General features: G+C 46.4%; 1 protein-coding gene across 1 annotated transcript; it reads right to left on the bottom strand.

Annotated features, from left to right (window-relative positions):
• Positions 1-1,023: 1,023 nt before the first annotated feature.
• Positions 1,024-19,456, bottom strand: cUnh21orf91 (chromosome Un C21orf91 homolog). The gene is given in 6 exon segments (XM_080509390.1): positions 1,024-3,436; positions 4,546-4,608; positions 5,709-5,746; positions 5,748-6,219; positions 16,720-16,874; positions 19,352-19,456. Coding segments are annotated over 5 exon segments (924 nt in total). The 5' UTR covers positions 16,847-16,874; positions 19,352-19,456; the 3' UTR covers positions 1,024-3,212.
• Positions 19,457-19,703: the final 247 nt, after the last annotated feature.

Consider the following 19,703-nt stretch of genomic DNA (forward strand, 5'->3'; position numbering starts at 1 on the left):
GCTTTAAGTTTCAGATTTGTCCACGAGGGGGCGTCCGACCTCCATCGACCACAAACGAAGCTCAGTAAATAGCAGAAGCGTTTCAACGGAACAAATAATAATAGTGTGGGTTGACTGTTCCCTCTTATTCCAACTCATTTCCTCAAAGGGCCACAAGATAAATTAGAACTTCTATCGATAGCCGAGATTCAAGTTCACTTCAGTTTTGCTTGGTAAGAAATATCTCAATTAACAAGCAGTTTTTTAACTTAATGTTATGAGCTACAGTTGCCCCTTGTTATTTCATTTCCCCCAGCCTGGCCAGTAACGATTTTGGATTTATTCTCCTATTAGTTTAATCTCATCCACATGGCTTTACTCATTTTAATTTTTTATTTAAAATTATATCCCCTTTATTCACAGAAGCAACAAGCAGCTCGTCACCACACACTGCTGTCGGTTACCACTGGTTTTCACTCCAGTCAAAAAAAAATAAAAAATGGCTCCAATCCAGCAGCCAACACACAAAATGGTATGATTTCAAAGAAAACTGACTCGAATCCATAATGCAACAGCCAAAGGAGAAGGTTTCTAGATATTTCAAAGTATTTTGCACCAGAAGGTTTCAGTAATATTTTCATCACGTCCACTCGTCACCAAAAAAACATTAAAAGCTGAAATGTAGAGGTTATTGCGTCAGACCCTAACCCGAACACCTGAGAGATAAATGAGACGTTTCTGACGTACGTCTCTTCCTAAAAGCCTCAAAATGTCATTAAATCTGACCTTGAAGGTCGTTGCATTAACTTGGAAGGCTGTAAAGGTGGGAGGCCACCGTACCCTTGGATTTGAGTTGTTTTTCTTGTATTTCCATTTTTTTTTTATAGCACCCACGTGGGTTAAAAAAAAAAAAAAAAAAGTAATTCACTGAATAACAATCCTGTGCAGCTGTACCAACATTTTTCATCCAGAGGCAGAAAGAAAACTCAGCAGTGAGTCCGTTTGTATTCCAAAATATTTTTTCTTTAATTTACAAAACCGCCCACTGAAGCACAAATCACACGGCCGGTGTGAAGGTCCAACTACACACAATAAATAGGATGTGAAACATCAAAACAGCCTCGAAAATATATTTTAAAAAAAGAAAAAAAAAAGAAATGAAGAGCCAGAACCAATGGGGAAACACAGGCAGCCCGAAAAGCTCCGCAGGGCAGAGGCACGGGCTCAGGCATGTTTCCACACAATACAAAACTAACCCACAGCATCAATCACACATTAAAAGAAAAAAAAAAGAAAAATACACACACAAAACTGAAAGCTTGCATTGAGGAGCAGTTCTCTAAATACTCAAGCACACGGAATAAAACTTTTCAATAAACCCTTCAACGGGGTCGAATACGGCGAATCTCTTACAAAGAGAAAGAAGAAAAAAAAAAAATGCAGTGGGCGAAGCTCCGATTGCGACCTTGTAACTTTACACTCTGAATACGACTTGATAAGGCTTCGGACGTCTTCGTCTCCTTCTTGCATAGGATTCCTCAGAAAACACACGACCCTTCCTTCCAGAGGTCGGCCACCGGGGGGCGTATTGCTCTCGACACTCGTCACCGGAGAGAAATGATTCCGTGGTGAAGCGAACGCCACGTCGGACTGGGAAGTCGGTTTGGTGTCATGCTTTGGTTTGGCAGCTTCATTTTGTTTGTTTGTTTGTTTGTCTGTTTGTGCTCGACAGGCAGAAAAAAGAAAAAAAACAAAAACAAAGTGGCCTGGACACACCTCGGAATGAAAACCTGCTTGTGTTTCGGAGACCACGTTTCAGGTGAAAACGCATCGTCGTCCATTTTTCTTTTTTTTATAATTTTTTTTGTTTTGATCGGCCATCGAGCAGCGGCGCCGGCGGTTCTGGTGGACAGACGACCGAGTCGGGTCGTTATTGCGGGTGAATCAAATCTAAAACTACGGTCCAGGAGAACACGGGTGGCGAGGCACCACTTCTTCTTCACTTGGGTCGAAGGTTTGAAGACCGCCACCTGCTGGTCGATACCATTCCCGCCACTCAAGGAAAGAAAAAGGAGAAAACAAAAAAGAAAGGAAGCGAGAAAACCGTTCCACTCCTATTGTCCCTCTACTGAGCATGTGCAGAACTGCCGTATTCTCCAGACGATAAGCCGCTAACAGTGATATTTCCATGCTCTTGACTTCGTCGTGTGATGCGTTCAGGTGCATCACGTAACTCCGAGCTGCGGCGCTCCGAGGTGAACCAATCGGCCTCAGAGGAAACTCCCCCCTTCCTCAGAATCACAATCGGCAAACAACCTAGAAAATACTTCAATCAACAGATAAAAGCGCAGCAGGCGGAGATTTGTGGGAATTGATGAAAATATCCTGCAGTGAAATTCCTGCCGTTACAATGTGGAAACCTGCAGATTTTTTTTTTTTTATTATTTGCTCAATAGTCTGGAGATTACGGTGTCTAAGTTGGCGTTTTCGTCTGTTGCCACGGAGACGGATTGGGAGCATTTACAAACGCTCGGAGCACAGTTGTTGTAAACCGACACTCAAATCGCCATCAAATTATTGCGTTTTCACTTGAAACGTCTCAACGGGTTCCGACTCCCGTCTGCTGCTTTCTGCAGGAAAACGGCAGATCCTTACGTCACAATAACACGTCACACGTTTAAGGCGTGGAATTCTGACCTGGACCTCGTCGACGCCTCGGATCAAACCTCCTCTTTCACTACTTTGTCAAAACACTGCCAAGGCAACATGAATTATACTTCAAGGTGTAATACAGCCTGTTTTTATCTTCCTCTTTGTTTTTAAATTGGACTCAAACACAAAGCAGGAAGTGGCTAATGGGATTTTTTTAAATACTGTATTTATCGGCGGGTGTTGGGAGAGATGAGTTGACCAGCTGGAGAATCCAGAACCTGCCTGATCAAACCTTCAACCGGCGTCTCGGATCAAACAAACAAAAAAAAAGAAGTTCTAATAGAAACTTCAAAAAGCTGTTTTGTCTTTGAAAAACCCTTAAAAAAAAAAAACACGTCTATGGCGGGGGTCACGCCAGCGCGGGCGCCTGTCCTCTGTCCCGAGGACGCGGTTGGCATTCACGCCGCCGCCACTCGTTGCTGAACGTTGCATCATCAATGCAACTCCAAACAGGAAGCGGCGCTGCCCGTCAGGCCGCTGCGACACGGAGCTCAAAGTCCTGCGTCGGGTCTGGTGGAGCGTCACTCCACGGGAGCGCCGCAGCCGTTGTCCGTGTTGCTGCCGGCCTTGGCCTCAGCCTTCGCGTCAGCCTTCACGTCAGCCTTCCCGCCGGCCCGGCTGATGTGCAGCCACGGCAGCTTGGCGCAGTTCTTGAAGAGCTGCTCGATGGCGATGTGGCGCACGTGCAGCTCCGACGCCAGCGAGTCTTTCTCCTGCACCGCCACCGTCAGCTCCTCGAACACCTCTGACGGAGGGAGGGAGGGGGAGAGAGAGAAAAAGAGAGAGAGAGAGAGAGAGAGAGAGAGAGAGAGAGAGAATGGGAGTCAGCGCTTTCATTCAGGCACAAGGTCGACTGTCGACGAACGTAAACAAGATGCTGAAAAATCAAACGACGGCGAGAACGACAAGACTTTTTAAAGATTATCTTCTTCAAAGATCATGTCAGAATCAATGAGTAGTAACGGAACAGTGCAAAGTTTTGTTTCGTGTTTTTCTGCTGTTTTACTTTTGAAAACAGGTTAAATTATATATATATATATATATATATTTTTTTTTTTTTTTTTTTTTTTTTAAATAGCAGTGAACACCTACATTTCTATTTAAAGGATGATATTATGAGGCTTCACAGACCCCGTTTACACATCTCAAGTGAAATTCCGTAAATTTTTTGAAGTTTCATTTAATAGAGAGACAATATTCAAATATTCCAAAACAAGATTTGGTCTGAAGCCTTGCCGGAGTGACGTCTGCTGAATTCTGCCCCCCATGAAACAAACATTCTGCCACAGTTGAGTTCAGACGATATGATTCCATGAGACCAATTGTTGGGATCACGACTCTGAACCGGATGAAGGATGGAAGATGAACGTGTGGATATTTGAGGAGTTGTGAATAATTGATCATTATTCTCTCTTTCCATCGTTCAGAACCTGGAGTGGAATCTTAGTGGCCCTCGGGGAATTCGGAAGCTCTGTTCAACCCGAGCCGCCTCCATTGGTTTGTCAGATTTGATCAATTCCAAAGGGGGGAGAGGGAGGGGGGGGGGGGGGGGGGGGTGTTGGTATTCAAGGAAACACTTTAGATATAAAAGTGTTTGGTCTTCAGGAAGATTCGTGCAGAATATTGTGCAGCAGTCGTGACGACGGCGGCTCTACGTCATTCAGCATTCGACTGAGACGAGCTGCTGCTCTGTGAACAGTATGTGTGTGTGTGTGTGTGTGTGCCGCACAGTGCCCAGTTCACCACGGCCGGTCACACGGCGCCCGTGACGACGTGGTGACCGGGAGTCATGCAGTCTGCATCGGCTGCAGCGTGGCAGCGGAGTGAAAAGGAGGCGGTAACCAAGTAACTCACTCTGGATCTGCAGCAGCAGCTGGGTGTTCAGCTGATGCAGCTCCTCCAGGCTCATGTCGCTCACTGAAAGAAGAAGAAGAAGAAGAAGCTGATCAGGGCGCTGCAGAGACGTCGTGATGAGGGTCTGCAGCTGGAATTAAACTAAACACAAGTCACCCAACGTCACTTCAAGAAAAAACAAATACAACTCCTTTGTTTTTCTTTCGAGCAGGCAACAACCTGCAGCAGTGGCCAAACCCGTTATTCACATTCGGGGAAATTCAGCTCTATTGGGCGGCTTTAGGCAACGACTGCATCACTCGGGCCCCGCTGACACAACGCTTTCACGTAAAAACCATAAACTTGTGTTTAGAGTTTCCGTTCACACGGCAACGCTGCTGTGACGCAATGGAAACACAACTTTTTGAGACGGGGGAGTTTGGTCGTGTGTCCATAACCAGTTACAGCAGAATACTGTTCTCTGCCTGCATCTGTGTGCAAACAACAGCACCCACTAGTGGCCCGACATCGATTTCAGAGGTTTGACTGTTTTCACCGGAAAAAAAACCCATAATTTTCAAAACGTTGCCGTGTGAACGGGATAAACGGAACCTGAGCTGTGAGATAGTTGAAACAGGAGAAAGTCTGAGGCGACAGGAACAAACCCCATCACAATAAGACGTTTTCTCACATTAACTAAAACAGGAAAGATAAAACCTAAATGACGATTTTATAAACCGCCTGCGCCGCATCACTCTGCAATCAAACCACGACTTTAAGCTTTATACCCTCTAAGCGTTAACCAGTACGTGTTAATCCACTACTTCGTATGTGTGACGGCTGCTTCTCTTCATTCCGCCGTTTTTTTCATCAACGGTATGCAAATCCTGACGCGAGCGTTGGAAGTCGCTGCTGAAATATGCAAAGCGTGTACCTGTGAAGAGCCACGGCTGCTTTAGAGCGGCGAATTTCAAACCTTTACGAGTCTCGCTTATATTCCTGCTGGATGTGAAGTCATAAGCTGCTTTGGCGGAGATGAGACATTAGAGAGAAAAAAGGCAAGGACGCGGTGTATGTGGAGGTTATAGCAGCGTGTGGGGGGGATCACGGTGTTGGAACTCTCCCACGGACTAATAAAGGAAGCGGAGCAGTAATGAGGGCGGCGTTTTGCTAAACCAGCTCACGTTGGTCTCTGCTGTGTCCGCGGTGCTGCGTCTGTCCCCCCCGCCGCCGCCGCCGCCTGCTGCTTCTGGCCCCGCAGACCCTTCCTCCCCTCGGCCCGGGCGTCGGGGGGCCGCGAGCCCTGCAGCAGCCCCAGCTCCTCGGCGGTGTGGCCCTCCAGCATCCCCGCGGCGTAGTCCGGCAGGCCGGCCGCCAGGCCGCCGTCCCAGCGCGGCGCGTAGCGCGGCACCTGGGCGTCCGACTGGGGCAGCAGCCTGCGCTCGCCCTGCTGGCCGTAGCAGAGGAGCCTGGCGGCGCGGCGGCCGGCGGCGCCGGACGAGACCGAGTCTTTGTTCTGGGCGTACTGGATGATGCGGCTCAGCTTCTGGCTCAGCGCCAGCTTCACGCCCTCGTAGGCGCTCCGGGACGCCTTGGAGCGCGACAGCTTCTGGTTGGCGATGAGGTGGCACTTCTCGAAGCAGTCCCTGTGGCCGCGCAGGGATTTGGAGTGCAGCAGCGTGGCAGAGGAGATGCCTGGGTCCACACACACACACACACACACACACAAACAAGACAAGACGGCAAATCAATAACACAAGACGAGGTAAAGCTGCAGCGACACGCCGACTAATTACACGAGGACAGAATACAGGAGGCAGACGTCAAACTAACTCTGGCTCAATAATATGGGGTGGGAAAAACAAAAAGAAAACAAACAAAAAAACACAAAATCATTAATAATCTAGAAAAAGACAATTGTCAAAGATGCTCGTTCAGGAAGGACGAACGTGATGAAACGTGGTTCATCAAACCACAGACCATTGTGATGGACTTCACTCTGCATTAACACACTTTCTCAGAGGACAGTTGTGCTTCCCATTAACAATTTTTTGGCACTAAATTCAAAATAACGTCTATTTTTTGAAACACTTACTGCAGCCTCATACACGTTCGTGTTTCTACTTTTAATTATGCACATAATCTTGACTGCGTTTAGGTACAAGAGCTCAAACTTGGAAGAGAAGGCGTCTTTTTTTATTTCTCGACCAGCTTTTACTGAAGGTCAAGAAATGTAGCATATAATCAAAATCCTCTTTCATTAAACTGAAGTGTTTTTGATCTCTTAAAAAAGATAACAAAAACTGTTGTTTTTTATTGTTTTAATGTTGCCTTGCAGACCAACGAGCCTGGAATCTGAAAACAACACCTCAAAATACCACGAGCTGCTACTTTTGGTCTGTTGGAACAGAGGACCAGCAAAAACGCACAAGACAGTGATTGTCATGAGAAGGAATGAAAATGTCAAGTATTTAAGTGTTTTCTATCTCTGTGTCTCTTTCCCTCGCAAACACACACTCACACGTACTCAAAACTCCAGTAACACGACAACAATTCAAGGGAAAACGCATCGTTTTTTGCATTTTTGTATCACAACAGTTGTGCGTTTCCATGGCAACGTTTTGAGAACGATGTCCGTTTACATGGACACACACACACACACACACACACACACACACACACACACACACACACACACACACACACACACACACACACACACACACACACACACACACACACACACACACACACACACACACACACACACACACACACACACACACACAGACAGACAGACAGACAGACAGACAGACAGACAGACAGACAGACAGACAGACAGACAGACAGACAGACAGACAGACAGACAGACAGACAGACAGACAGAGGCACGGAAGTTCAGCATTTTAGAAAAGTTGCTTTTTCGTCTCATTTCCCAGGGCTGGAGACGAAATGTTTTCAAAAAGTTCCACCTTGGGAGCCATTTTCAAAAAGTTGCGTTTGCAAAAACAGGCACCCAAAATGCTACGGTTTTCCATTTTCACCTGAAAACGTCATGATGTAAAACGTTGGCCTCCGTTTCAAAGAGACAATGAATGTTTAGGTGCTGGACGGATTTTAAAAAAAACAACATTCTTTTCAAATCACTCCTTTCTGCTTTGCATCACAACGTCCCAGTGAAACACCTCCGTGACCTACTGAACTTGCGGCAGCGTATGAAAGCAAAGCAATATGAAAGCGAGCTAAAAGTGGCAGACTGACCCGCCGCGATCTCTGTGGGAAAGCTGCTTAGCGTGCTGTGGATCAGCCGCTGGAGCGTTGATAGCGGGGATAACAGATTAACCCAGTCTCGATGGAAATATTTAGGAATCATTTTTTTACAATTTAAGAAAAAGGATACGGACAGGAGGGACGTCTCCGTCCACAGAAGACGGCAATTCAACCGATTAAGCAGATGTTATTTTAATGTGTAGCACAGCTGTGGACAAAGATCAATACGACGTAAACGCGTCAAACCGATTAGCATGCGGCGGCTTACGTTACGTAATTTAAACCAACGCCAGCGGGTCCCGGTCTAAACGGGTCACGCTGCAAGTGGCTCTGCTTTGCAAATGAAATTAACACCTAAGTGGAGCGGAATTAAAAATAAGCGCGTAGTAAAGTGGGCCAGAGGTTTATAAACAAAGACGAGCGGGGAGGTGGAAGAGGAGGAGAGCGAGAGACGGCGGGCTGGCGTGAGGGCGGCCTGCCGTTTGTCAGCAGACGAGACGTCCGTGTTGGAGCTGGAGGTGAGGAGATTACTCACTGGTTCACCGAGTGGTGGGCGCATGCTTGGTTTACTGACTGGAGGAAAAAGACGCCGCATTAGAACTAAAGTCTTCGCTGTAGACGACCGTCAAAACCTCCCTGAAAGCCCCCCTGCTGCTAAGAAGGACATAAGAAATGCAAGTAGTTGTTGAGACAGGAAGCCACACTGAGCTGCGACTTTACTCCCACCAGCAGAAACCACTTTGCTCGGGCCAACTTGTTAAAAGTAGCGTGAAGACGACCGGACGTCATCCGCTGTCTGAAGTTTCCTTCCTCTTTGAAACGTGCCGTCGCTTCATTCGAGGGTCGGGCATCGCGAACAAACAAATAAATTCCAAATAAAGGACCGATCAAAACAACAGGCTGATGGAACGAAATCTGCCCCAAACGCTAATCCTTCGACGGTTGAATTTGGATTTCAGTTTCAGAAAACTTCTTGCATGATGCATGAATATGTATTAAAAATACATATGTGCTGAGTTGGAAAACAGATTTCGTGATGACTGTTGACAAAAGAAAGTGGTGCAACCTTAAATTGAGTTTTCTCTGAACTCCAGTGTCTCTCCAGAGGTTGCGCTCAGTGAGGCAGCAGGTCCTTGTCTAATTCAGGACCGTCGGGCGTTAATGGAAGCGACGTGCCGTCGCATATAAGGAGGTTTTAGACCATTACGCAGCTGTGTGTGCAGAAATCTATTCTGAGCTTCTGCATATTTGTGTTTGCACCCGGCGAGCCTACAGATCTTCACCGTGGATTAAGGCTTTTGAGGGAAACACATTATATAAAAAGGTATTGGGAGTTTTGCGGCGTAGCGCCTGGTGAACGGCCGACGAGGCTCCAGACACTTTGCTAATAGCCGCGGGAGCCCCCCCCCCCCCCCCCCCCCCCCCCCCCCGGTTAAACAGCCATGTTATAATCCGATCAGTCTCAGTCTTTGGACCACCACAAAAAAAAAAAAAAAACCACACACACCAACTACCACTTGCAGAGTAGGGAAATCGTTGGCCGACAACCAGGGCAGAGCCAAAGACCTCACTGCAGCTAAGCAGCTTAGCGCCACTGTCTCTTATGGCTGCAGGAACACACAGACTATTCTCTGGAGGTGAATCAACAATGTTCGTCTCCGACGGCGAGAGAGAGAGAGCGAGAGAGAAAGAGAGAGAGAGAGAGACGATCGGCAGGACGGCGCTGCTGACCGCTGAGCCTTCTCCTTAGCTCGGGCAGACACAAAGCACACGGACGACTCTGTGGATCTCTGGCCGACCTCCAACAAGAACACAGTGTTAAATCTAAATAACTAAACCTCACTTGATTGAACTTGAGCGTCTATTAAGTCAAGTTACAGAAAACGTCATGTTTCAAACCCGTGTTGTGCTCGCTACACACTCTGCCATTCCAACAATCTTATCCGTTCAACGGCTGTACGACACGAATGGATTGAACTTTGTTCCACGCCGTGAAGTTTGCTGTGTGTCGATTGCGCGATGAAAACGTAAGTCTACAACAGTCGAGGCGATTGTGCAAGAATAAAACATCGTGAGCGAGCGCCATCTCTTAACAAAAAAGAAACTAGTGAAACATCATTCTTGTATTTATGATACTTTTTGCCATTGTAGCCACAAATCATCTATCTGGGTTTAGCGCCAGTCGGGCTCTGATTAGTTAGTTACGCCAGTCGCAGCAGCAGTCGCCATCACATCCCCAAATATCTGATACTCTGAACTGAACTCTGCTCTGCATTTAATGGCCACAGTGTTTTCCAAATTTAACTTGGCCTTGTGGTTTGCAGTAGGTAGAGAAACCTCTACAGTCTTCAGCCGTGGCTGCAGAGCGCACAAACGCTTCCGCTTTACCTTTAAGGACGGTAAAACACAGGGTCATTTCTACGTGCAGCAGCCGTGTGCAGACTGAAACTGAAGAGGACCTGCCGTGCCGGTCGAGGCGACTCGATCCTCCGCACAGCTGACGGCTGAGAGTTGGTCCTGGGACAAGTGGGACAGAGGTCACCGGTGGTAAAGTGTCAAACGGAGCAGTGCTACCAGCAGCTGCACGGGGGGGGGGGGGGGGGGGGGGGCGACTTACACCAACGTCAAGCCCGCAGTGAACTCGCCGACACGTGAGCGGGGACCCCCTGCTGAGCGCGACGCAACTCCCACAGAGCTTCTGACAAACTCTGGCGTCGCGCCGCTACACCTTTTAATGTCCAAGTCAAAAATGGCTGCACTGTGTGCTTTAGTAACACGACGACCAAAAGCCCTATGATGCCTGTTATTGGAGAAAAAGCATGGATCCAATACGAGGGCAAAAATCCTGCTTGAAATCTATAGCGTGTCATTTGTACATGCACTGATCAGCCAGAACATTAAGAACACTGATGGTTGAAATGAGAGGACAGACGGCTTCTCCTGGGGATTCTGAAAAAAAACTTTTAGACTTTTATATTGCAAAAATGGTCAATAGTATTAGGCAGGTGGGTCTTGAGGTTATGAGTAATCACCGCATAGTCACACTTTACTTACTGCGTTTTTAACGTAAGTCTTTAAGTAATGGAAGAACCTGTTTATGCAGCTTTTTCAAGTGAAAAGGGGGAATCGTCGCTTTGCGCTGGGTTTCAGTTTCTGTGCCAGCGGCGCTCGGAGACACTGAAAACGCAACTTTTAGAAGACCGCCGACAAGGTGGAACTTTTCAAAAATGCACTAGTCGTTGCCTCGTAAACACAAAACGTCCCTGAAACAAAAAATGCAAACACAATGCATTTCCACTTAAGTTGTAGCCTAAACAGTCTGAATTCTACATGTGTCGGGCGTTACGTGTCCAGTTGATCAACTGCACTGGAGGATACGTGGACAGATCAGGATTAGGTTGCATTTACAGACCAGAGCACTGTAAAAAAAAAAAAAAAAAAAGAGGAAGGGGGAACAACCCCCACTGGACTAAAAACTAAAAGCTGGCTGAATTATGCATCCCGGTGGCGGCTGCATGTTCACTGGACAACAAAGTGGATTATTTGAGATTATGGGAGGCCGTTCGGCGTACATGAGGGAGCGTCTTCCTCCAATCAGCAGCGCCGAGTTCCCTCGTGATTCTGCCTCTTAAGCCAACAACCAGACGTGTGTGTTGCTGTTCCACACGTCTGCAGCTTCCTTCACACGTTGGGGCGTCTGCCGGAGGGACTGCTGTGACGCTTATTGGTCTCATGACGACACAGATGTCTTTTCAATTCTGTTGTCCGTAGTGCGTTTACAGGTTTAATAATATCCACATGTAACTCGGAATTTGCTCGTGAGAGGCTGTTTATAGTTGTTTGTATGGGCAAACGAACATCCAGTGTAAACAAATCGAACATGTGGATAAGTTGTGGTTTGAACCGATGAAAATACAGGCTATGATAGCATGTGAATGGTTTGAAAATACATGTACGACGTAAGACAATTTAAATAACTGTGGGCCAAAAACTCAAACTATTGACATCAGTGTATCTAATATTAGACAGGCCATGACATGGATGGTAGAAATTAACCCATTGATACATTCAGCCATCTGTACTGACTGTTCATACAACATCCTCGCGATAAACAGAGTAAACAGTGCTTTATGGGTCACGTTCCCTGTAAGGCAGACACTGCTGTGAACAAATACCCACAACTTTAGTCACACGTTAACCGACGAGCGCCCGTCAGGAACTATAGGTGGACGATTCAATTCCACGACGACTCACGGAAAGCAATTTTAAATAATGATGTCGGCATTGCCGGTTAATGATGCTGCGTCTGGTCAATTCTTCAAGGCGGGTACGACGACACCCCCGGGTAAAATGATAGTGTAACGGAGACGCAGGCTGACATTACGCCGCCGGTCCGTCACCCGAGGTGGGAGAAGATGACAGTCTTTAGAAACGCAGAGAGGAAACGCGCTCTCTCTCTCTCTCGCGCGCAGTCGGAACGTTAGCCGAGAGTTCCGAGGCAATTATTTCAGAGCCGTACCGGGTGAGGAATACACCGCGTGCGGCAATTTATTTCCATTTCTTCAGCGAACTGCAACTACAGGCTGTTAGAGAGCCTGTTTATTCAGAGCCGTGGACGAGTACTGAATTAGAGGGCTCAGCAAGGTGGCCCGGGCGGCGGGTTCGGCGAAACTCTGAAACCCAGCTGTGTTCAATCACACGGCGTCCGCAGGCACCGGCATCATTAGGCCTCTCTGTGCACCCCGGGGTGAAAAGTTCACCCACAATAAATGAGCCATTTACAGGAGCGTGCTACAATAGCCCCTGTCGAGCAGCAGCCAGAATCGGCACCAGCAGCATTATTTCAGCCCCGCGGTGGAGGAATTTTCTTTTTTATTCATTCACACCCCAGCTGGTAATATTACCAGGCCCCTGTAGAAATTTACTCGGCATTACGCGGGCACAAAGGGGGACGGCGGTGGGCTCGGGGTGAAACCGACCAGGAGCGAGGGAAACAACAAAACACAAGTAAAAAGGAGGGTCTGGAGGTTTCAGCAACTATTTAATCAACGGTAAGAAGATTCCGAGGTGTTTAAAAACCACATTAAATGATGCTGGGTCATTAAGAAGTTAAGTATTTTGTCTGATGAAAAAAAAAAAAAAAACACACCTCGGTCATATTACCATAGAATAAGATTTATCAGTTACTCCAAGGAGACATAACATTTATTTTAAGTCTTTAACGCGCACTAAGTAATCACTGGAGACTGGCTGGACGGGCTCTTCGTGTGGAGCAGCAGCTTGTTTAGAACTGCCTTGATGCTCAAGGGCTGATGTCGCCATGTGCAGCACGACGCTCACAACTGGCAGTTGAAGCTGAGGCTGGGCTGTGAAACACATACGGGCCAAAGCGGTTTCCTCAGGAAACTTCCACTTGGAGCCACAACAGAGCCGCTGCTTCCTGAACATTCGTGCTCCTTCCAGCTGCACGCACAACGTAAAAACAGCCTCCGCGATAAAATGCCTTCGCTACGCCGACAGTTCACCGGACAAGTCTGAACACCGCGGTGTCGTGTCGGAGCAGAGCCAGCGGGAGGCTGTGGGTGGAAACAAATACTTAAAGTAAAGGCTGCTAACCCATAATGGACTCCGGCTCAGCGGCAGTTGCTGATTAGCATCAGAACGGCACTGATGTGTTGTTTGAATGACATTGGGGCTCTATTTATGCAACCTTTTCAAGTGGAAATGGAAACTTTCACAGCTGTTTGTTTACACAACAATGGCGCTGGGAGTCACTGGAAACGGCTTCTCAGAAGCGGCGCTCTAATGACTCAACAGCTGTGCGACGTATGGTCGGCGAAGTTCTAAAACATAATCTGAGCATCCGTGTTGATTAATGGATAGAGCCCTGGTGACGAAGAATCTACATAAGGAGAGCAAGAACTGTACGAGCAACTACTTTTAACGACAAAGAGAAGCTGCTTAAATCACTATTGTGGAACTCGGGGAGCGATTGAGTGTAATTGGTGAAGCTAAAATGCTTGTTTCTAATGTGAATGGTGAGTTTATCTGTTTTCCTGGGAATATCCCGGATGGAGAGAAAAACCTCACGGCGTAGAAATCAGTCAAGTAGATCCTTCTGGAGACAGATGTTTACACCCAATTGTGGAACAACTGCGACGAAATTCTTCAAAGAGTATTGATTAGTGTAGTTTATGTCCGCTGTAACGTATTCTTCTGGTTAAAAAAAAAAAACACTACAGACTCTAGTGCTTCAAATAAATATTCAAAACGAGTATAAGGCAAGAAGGTCATGAATATTCAGTAGCAGCGGTTCACCCTTGGAAAAGCATGATATGGTTTAAGGCGGTGGAAGATGCATCTGTGTGTAACGAGATATAAAGATAGTGCCCCCCCCCTGTCATAGTCTTACACTCTGATTACATGTACGACCACGGCCAAGTTTTGTTCTCCTCTCCTTTCACGGTATTAAGTCGACTTGAACACGGCTTGGCCTTTGTTTCCGATCAGCCGACCGGCTCTCCCCCCGCCAATCAAACGCTCGGCTGCATCAGAAACACGTGCTCGCCTGACAAAGAAAAAAAATTAAACGCACCTCCCTTCCCCCCCCCACAGACTCAAACAGTTGCGTAACCGCCCCTTCATTGCCACACGTCAAAATCTGCACCCCGGGAAGCAACGCGACGGTGCTGACGCGGTCCTGTCGGACACAACGGGGCCCAAGGGCACCGCGGTGCAGAGGAACAGCTTCGGGGAGACGCTGGCACTATGAATAGAGCATCACGTCTGACCCAATAAATAGAGCGCGCAAGGTCACGGCAAACAAATGCCTCTGTATGTTAAAAAAAAAAAAACAACAAAAGAAAACAGGTCAATCTAAAGTTGGACGATTCCTTCCAGGACATTGAGGAAACAAACAGGAGCAACACGGGAATAAAGAAGACCAACGTCGTGTATTTAGTGTTAAAACATGCAACAGCATGCACAGCAGCCAGTCGCAGACGGGGAGGAGTGGAACTGAGGACAGCTATGTTTAGAAGTGTTCCCACGTGAAGATTTCAGATCTTGTTTTTTGTTTGTTTTTTTTAACTTGATGCTAGCAGTTCTTCACAAGCAATGATAAACCGTCACTTAAATGCCTCCTAAGGATTGAGGCAAAGTGAAATTCGATAACAAAAACACAAATAAAACCACCAGCAATTCTATTTCAGTCTAATGTCGTGAAATGAAAAATGTAATTATCATATACTTTTTACAAGGCGACGGTGTTCGGAGCCAATGAAAGGTTTTCAAAAACACGTTCTCTGTAGAAAGGCGGGGAAACGAGACCTTTACGAAATGCAGCAACTGCACATGAACCCGTCACAGCAAAACTATTTAATCGTCTTTCCATCTGTGTACTGTTAACATTTATAGCGCATCGTTCTCTACATGCATGTGTGTGTGGTTTCGTTATAAACTAGTGGCCAAACATGCAAACTACATTGTTTTCAGCGTTTCTGTGTAAACAGACATTGTTTTCAAACCGTTTCTGAATAAGGGAAACTTTTCAGAAACGACCAGGTAGACGAGGCCTCAGTTTACCGTAGTGCTCATATTTTTTCAATCTAATCCTCACAGAAGCTGTAAACAATAAAAGCCTTTCAGAAACTGCTGCTAACTTATATCAACTCGAGCTGAACACTATTTTGCATCAATCTGAACTCAGAAATGTAACAGATTTACTGATAATGAACGATTTAAAAAGGCACCTTCTGTCTATTTATTTTTTTAATCAGTTCAGGAAACCGAGTTCAACAACAAGCCCTTGTATCGCTTAAGAGCAAGTAGGTATATATAAAGTAGGTATATATAAAGCCGCTGGCTGCACGTGACACATCCTGCTCATGGTGCGGCTCCATCATTCAGCAGTGCTGCTGTTTAAATATCTGCTCCTGCCAGTATTTCATATGGAGATTTATCTCTGCCGAATGATTAATGAGCTTACAAACACTTAGTGACACAGCGTTAAAGAACACACACTCAAAGACGGCATAATTAATCAATACCCACATGCTCCGCTCCTCCTAACGCCCCAGAATGGAGCTATAAATCTCCTGCATTTCTTCCTGCAGACAAGAAAATGATATACCACTCGGAGAGCTCTTCACCGGCTGCCCGGGCAGTGTAGTCATCTCAGAAGTTGTACACGACCATACGGAATCACACACACAAATACACACTTCACACCGCAGAGCGGGAGCTTTTGTGAATCTAAGAGACGAGTGCCAAATGGGCGGCATATCCAATCCCTTCTGATTCCCCATTCTTTTTCAAATGGGCCACTCATTAATTAAAAGATGAAAAAACTTCAAACGTGGGCTCTTCAGCTGGAGTGGCACATCAAACGGGGTGGGGGGGGTGATCACAGTAGCCTGCTTTAGCGAAGGCTTTAGGTCCTACAGGCCCGTGACGACTGTGCACACGTTGTTCCTGGAGAGGATAAAAGAAGCTGTGCGGAAGGCATTTCCCCGCGAGACGTTAAACCGACGACAAACCGAAAGGCTCGGAGCGTGTATTTTTCGCTACGACGGGAACGGGTGATCAAGAAGAATGTGGATTTTACTGCAGACTCGTGGCAGACCGGCTGGAAATGCTCGTCGTCAGTGAGATTTCCACCGACAAGAGACGGATCTATACGACCTATACAGGAGACTCAGGCATTTTCATTTGAAGGAAAAATTTCGCATTTACACAAAAACAGCAGGAACTCTGAAAATCATGCAGCTCTGGGGTGTTGGGCTGCTTTTAGTTTGAGGTGACGCTGTGGTGCTTAGGAGTAAGGAGCTCTTTTTTCCCCCCCACCATACATCAGATCGTTTGCTCTTCACAAACAGATGACAGCCCCCCCCCCCCCCCCCCCCCCCTCTCAGTCGTCTCTCTTACCTTCGATGCTCAGCTCAAAGCAGACGTGGCAGAACGAGAGCGTCCCGGTCTCCGTCTCCAGCTTGCAGACGCTGCAGATATTGTCGTCGTTCAGATCGATGTTCACGAACTGCTCCTCTTCGTCCATAATGCTTCGGGGGGGAAGAAAACAACCTCTGAAAGAGAGCACATGGTTAAATACTAAGAAGCATGCACGACCCCCTCAAGCTTTTTTCCTTCCTAATTAGGTCAACATTTCTGGAAAAAAAAAACTTATTAAAATGTATTTTTTTGGCAGCTTTAGCCTAGATTTGGTGCAGAACACAGTCAAAGGGATGGTGGCCTCCTTATTTTTCTATTGATAATCACAAGATGATAAGAAGGATTTGTCACTTGCAAACACATCCCAGACGACGTCTCTGTAATCGCATTGACAGATTCCTATAATCTATAGTGTCAAACTCTTTATGAAGAGAAATTCCATTCCAAACACTAGCAGTCGTTTCTAAAAAACCAACTGTCGTATGTGTGTGTGTGTGAGGGGGGGGGAGTGGACTCCCATGAAAGAAGGGATTAACCAGCCAAGATGAAGGAGATGAAACATTATCAACATATGCATCTGTGCACTGACTTTATCCTGCAAATACAGTGTCCCCCCCCCCCCCCCAGAGGAAATCCTCAACAAATCAACATGACATACATTCAAAAGCGGAACACAATAAACACATCTACAAATGTGTTGCCAAACCGTGAACGACTGAGATTGAAAGAAAGATAAACATCTGCTCTCGCATCATTCAGCACTGTTGTGTTGGTGTGGCGACGTCATAATGCAACAGACCAGTCTTTTAAAGCCTTTTAAAAAATGTGCACTTTAAAATGATCTAATGAGACGTGTAAGAGTCAACATTGGTTCAATCCAACGTCACGATGGAAACATTTATTTTACCTCCAACCACGACAAGAGTTTCCTCATGCTGTCAACATGAACCTGCCAATCTTTAAATCACAGGCTCTTCGAAAAGACAAAATTGTACTTTTCGATCAACACTACCGTGAACTGTGCATCAGACAAATCCAGTCGCTGCCAGATCTTGTATCACAACAATGAGGGATGCACCGACACCAATGCCAGTGCTGGTTTATTAGTCTGATACTGCAGAGTACTCGTGAAAGATCCCCGACACGACCCAGCGAGTCCAACACGACGCCATCTCTACATGCTAAAGAATTCCAGGGCTCACACTCCAGCGATGCAACATGCAAAACATGACTTAAATATGACCGATACACCGATTAACAGCGTGTGGCGGCACACAGGAAGCTCGGACGTCCAGTCTACTGTGCACATAGGGCAGTGTGAAGACCTGCACACTGTACTCAGCGTACTGTAAACAGAGTAGTATACTGGAGCCTTCAACCGTTGGAGGCATCGCGTCGACACAGAGAGGCTGTGCAGAGGAGGATCGCAGCAACGCATTGCCTTCGGGAATCGTTTGCGAATATAGTACGAGTGAGGTTTAACGGCATCGGCAAGTAGCTAAAGGTTGACCCTTTTTTTTTAAATGGTATCTATACATCCTTAGAATAAACAGATCAATAGATTAAAGGACAAACTCACAAACTACAAGACAAGAACAGATGCTAATCGCTATAGAGATGCATGACTGAATACGATCTATTTAGATTCAGAGAAGAGTGTCAATGAATCATTCAGTCTATGGTAAACGTAGATGACTGGACATTCTTGAGGATTTTAAGTTATTTCTGTCTCCTGCAGTTGGATTTAAGTATTTTTGACTGACCAGATTGGAAGACTGGGATTTGTATTGTTGGACTTTCTTCGTGTTGCTCAAGTTTTTTGGAGAATTTGTTCAATCTTAATGGCAAGTCCATATATCTGCTCCTTTCCTACAAACAAAGACCAAGTAAATAGTTCTTATCGATATAGTAATGCTGAAAGTCCAAACTACTGAACTGGTGTTGATAAAGGACTAAATAAGAAGAGACCTCATCTAAACTTTAAACGAGCCAACATGTCTTCATGGAAAAACAAATCTTAAAAACCAATTTTAGCCCTTTAGGAAGCTTTTAACACTTGAAAACCTCTTCAAGTGAAGGAAAAGCAACGCACCGAGAGACAAACATGTTTTTTGTTGAGTTTCTCAGAAGTGTCAAGGCTGTGAAGCTACAGGTCGAGGAAGCGGCTCTTTCATGGGTTTTGAGTCATCCTGAGATATGTGGCTTCCATCAACCGCTGAAAACACACGAAGCAAAATACGGAGTTTAAAAGCTCGGATTATAAAAAGATCTCGCTGCATTGTTAGTTAGAGACAAAAAGCTCGGACTCAACTTTTTTTTTTTTTTTTAATGGGAGCTTCATTTAACACATACAGAAAACCGTTATTGGTGATTATTGTCCATATCTGTCGCCCAGACGCTTTAGTTTTCCAGGTAACGTGACATGTGTTTACAGTCCCCGGAGGGTCGGCGGTAAACAAGTGTGTGCTAACCCGAAGTGAAGCTAGCAGCGCGAGGCATCCTGCGAGGATCCGCTCCGCCTGCTTCGTGACCGTTATGTCGACGCCGCGGACCCCGCGAGCGGCTCAAACTCAAAACGACGAGGCTCCGCGGCGGCGTCTGGAAGACTCACCTAGAAGAGAGCGCCCTCCCGACAGGTTGTTCTCCCCCGGCTTCGTACGGACAACCCCCTCCCCGCCACCGGTCCTTCTTCCTCTCTGGAGTCCGCACGGAGCTCACGAACATCGGGCTTGGAAATCCAACTGCTGCTCCCCCGTCCTCGCGCACCTCGGGTGGACTCAACCACTAGTTTATTTTTAGGGGTGTTGATAATTATCAAACCCATTAAAGTTAATACTGGCATCTTAATTTGTGCAGAAAAATCGGTAAATACAGTTTGACTTACTTGATAACTATTTTACATGTAAAAATAATCAATTTCCCGTCACAGAAAAGCACTTCTGAAAACACACGCTCTCCACGCA

Source organism: Blennius ocellaris (assembly GCF_963422515.1).
Source record: "Blennius ocellaris genome assembly, chromosome: 14".
NCBI classification, from domain to species: Eukaryota; Metazoa; Chordata; class Actinopteri; order Blenniiformes; family Blenniidae; genus Blennius; species Blennius ocellaris.